Below are 3,638 nucleotides of genomic sequence, written 5' to 3' on the forward strand. Positions count from 1 at the left end.
CACAGGCTACACTTTCTACAAAGATCCAGCCAGTCTGTCTGTATAACCTTGGGTTACCTAGTAAATTGATAACAGTGCATCCTTATCAAGACAGCTGCGTCAGTCAGGTGACTAAGAAGGCAGAGAGGACAGACAGAGTCTGACCTACTGTTCTGGAGAGGCACAGGCACATTACCCGGGGTAACCTGTGTCATAGTACCCTTAAAAGTCCTTAAACTTATAAATTGGTAACAATATAACACCTATTTTGTAATATTTTTTTATGATTCTAATTGATTGATTGTACACTAATTTCTTTCTTTCTGCCATAGACTTGTGTGTTTTTTCATTTGAGTCATCTGAAATATTGTCATGACAACTTGCAGATCACAGTGTGACAGATTGTTCAAATGTCAATTGAAAATGGGTGGTAAATGTAAAAAATAATTACACTTCAGTTAAAAACTATCTTACACCAATGACAAAATATATAATTAAGGCAATAATGCAATGCAATGACATTATTCAAAATTTTATAACCAGTCTCCATACACTTTTGACCATTTTGAAGGGTACTTTTAACACATTTCCATCCTGCAGTTATTAGCTTATCAGTTGCCACCAGCAACCTGAGCTATCTCAGGCCAGAAAAAACGTTTTGGTTTTTTTCCTCACACTTCTCAGGTCTGAGTTGACTCTTGTCACTTGTCTTTACTCGTGTTGCTTTTAACCTTGCTGTTCTTGTCATTAGGAATTAAGGGCACCAGCGGAGGGCAGACAGCATATGGTGGCTGGACTGAGGAGGGGAAACCATTATATTGGAAGTGTAGGGAAACATCATCCCTGACAGGTAGTAAATGCACAGATGAATACATTGCATAGCCACCAGCTTATGGACAAGACAGCAAAAGTACCGCTCACGGTCTTACCATTGTCAGCTTCAGTGGACTGATGGGTCTACCACCAGTCACAAAATCTACACTGCTGTTAGTGGCTCATGTGTCTAGGCGCATGGCGAGTTGTTTTCACTACTCTGCTCTCTGCTGGACTGGTGTGTTACCATCGTCTCCACTTTTCACCGCACTAGGTTTTATGTCGTTTTCCAGTTTCATTCCTTTGTGGTGAATATCAGGTACTGTACTGTCTGTGCCATCTGTGTGCATATGATGTAATGTGATGCACTATTGCTTCGCCTGGCAACAATCCCACACATCTGCTGCTTCACATTAAAAGTACAACTGTCGAACCGTGGAGTGGCTTTTATTGTGATGCAGCGGCAATATATGGAATATTTTTGTCACCAAGATTAGTGGTACTCTGTTAGCAATGTTGGTATTCACTAAAAATAGGTCTACACTAAGGCTGCAACTAATTATTATTTTCTGAATCTACCACTTATTTTCTCGATTGATCAATTACTTATTTTATTTATAAACTCCCAAAAAAAAATCTAATAATTGGTCAATAAACAATTTAAATAATGATTTCCCAAAGCTCAAGGCAGATCAAAGAAATAGCTCCTTACTAAGCTGAATATGTTACTAAAGTTGCTATAAAAACATACTGTAATAAATCAATGTTCCAACTAATTAAATAACAGCCAAGATTACATGGCTTGCCTAGTGTACTTACCTCATCAAGGCCAATTTGCAATTACACCGCCAAATGCTAGTTGACAGTGCGTTTTTTATATTCCACTGTGGTGACCGAGCCAGCTAACTTCTGGTTTAGCCCCCTGCTGAATAGGGGTAAAATGATGGGGGGGGGGCAGGTGTGGCCAATGCAACCATTTGTCATTGAGATGCTGGTGCTACATCTAGGTAGATCATAGCAAGGTAGTTATGATCCTTAAAGTAATTTTAATTGGTACTTATTTCTATTTTTCTTTTACTAGTTACTTTGCAAATTCTGATTTTACATGAGATAGGCACATAATATGTTTCATTCTTCCCTTCCTTATTTCTTCCCACCTTCAGTTCCCACGTCATTTATCCCCTTCTTATCTTATTTATTTAATATTACAAAGAGTACAGTCTGGACCTGCTCTATATGAAAATTGCAATAAGATAACATCTGTTATGAATTGGAGCTTATAAATACAATTTTACTGAATTATTTCTTTTCAAGTTGCTATCTGTGCAGCAACACAAAACTTTACTCATCTTATTAAAAAGTACTTTGGATGTTTACCACATGTCACTGTCCTACAGCAGAACTAGTAACTGTTTTTGATTATTTGTAACTGGACTGAACTTTATCTTGTTATGGATGTCTAAATTGGGACCTTTTGACTTTGGATTGAAAAAAGAGTTATCAAAACTACTTAAGAGTCAAGCAAGGATGACTCGGTCACATTGCTTGTGTCAGCACTCTGCCACATAAGTGTTTCAGGCATTCATGCAGTCCCAACTAATTGATATGTGTAAGAGAGCGGATATGCTGATGCGCGAAAGTCATTAGCTGAAATGTGAGGAATAATCATTTTGTTTCAGGACCATAGGCCAAAGCAAGAGAGAGAGGCCTCATTCTTATTCTCCAGCCAACTGAGCCACAAAGTGAAGTAAGCTCACCTGGACAGGATCCAAAAGCTGCTCTTGGAAGTCAAGCTCTCCTTAGTTTATCAGGCACAGGCATCGATATCTTCCAGGCTGATTTCAATAGGTACACAGATCATTAACCGAGGTCTCAGGAGTGAGTTCAAATGAATCTACAATCAGTGTGATAAAATGCTGGAAAAACACATTTCTATCTGCCCATCTGTTTTGCAAAGTTTTCCCTCTGTGTTCAGTGTGAGTATACATTATTGTCTTCACATGGCTCTCATGATGTCATGTTCAATGCATTTGCGGTACATGCATAGATGAGAATCCATATTTCTGTTTTGATATGGAAATAACTTTTGACTTTGTAAACTTTGTCCTCTCCATAGCCAGCCAGTATTTGCAGATCGCTTGTGAGTCACAGCCATTAATGTGACATACAGTAGGCTACAATACCTGAGAAATACAACCACTGTGGATTACCTTAATCAGCTCTTATACGATTGTGTGATACAACTGGGCTTAATTCACATGGCACCGGTGATTACATTACAACAATTTTGTGACCCTGTTCCATTTGCACAATTTGTCTCATATGAAAAAGGCTTTAAGCCCTGTGAAAAATTGCCTTTGTGCCTCATCTTTTTATGCTGCTTAAACCAGGGAAAATTGGGTCACAGAAAAATATGAATGAAACACACAAAGAGAGCTGACTTGGTTGCCAAGGAGTCCCTGTGACATGTGGACTTGCAGAAAAGCCAGCACACAGAGGGGGAAAGAGGTTTTACATGGAGGTAGGGGATCGCGATACAAGCTTCATAATGGTAGACCATAATGTACATGTCAGGGTGACACATCTGGCTCTGATGTCTCAGTTCTGAGGAAAGGGCTATGATGAAAGCACTGGTGTAGAAACACTTTAGGCTGTATTCTCTGCCCAAGCTCTGATCTGACCCACAGTGCCAAATAATGTGTAATTTTGCTATTTTTGTGATTTAAAATGTGGCAATAACCATGGCTTAATCCATGGATTAATCCACTATAATCTAACAACAATATAGGTTTATGTTATAGCCATGAGTTGTAATTATTTAAATTTGTCCAGAAAAATTCTCTATC

The 3,638-nt window shown here is 38.6% G+C and overlaps 1 protein-coding gene across 1 annotated transcript in view; it reads right to left on the minus strand.

The window, feature by feature from the left end:
- LOC119916489 (glucagon-like peptide 2 receptor) overlaps positions 1-1,616 on the minus strand; it is a 5,095-nt gene extending 3,479 nt beyond the window's left edge. Inside the window, exon 1 of the mRNA XM_038736525.1 lies at positions 1,612-1,616. Coding sequence (XP_038592453.1) covers positions 1,612-1,616 — 5 coding nt within the window. The remainder of the gene's footprint in view (positions 1-1,611) is intronic.
- Between the last annotated feature and the right edge of the window lie 2,022 nt (positions 1,617-3,638).

This window comes from Micropterus salmoides, unplaced genomic scaffold (genome assembly GCF_014851395.1).
Source record: "Micropterus salmoides isolate LMB-PRFRI ecotype aquatic unplaced genomic scaffold, ASM1485139v1 Ms_hic_scaffold_21, whole genome shotgun sequence".
In the NCBI taxonomy this organism is placed as follows: domain Eukaryota; kingdom Metazoa; phylum Chordata; class Actinopteri; order Centrarchiformes; family Centrarchidae; genus Micropterus; species Micropterus salmoides.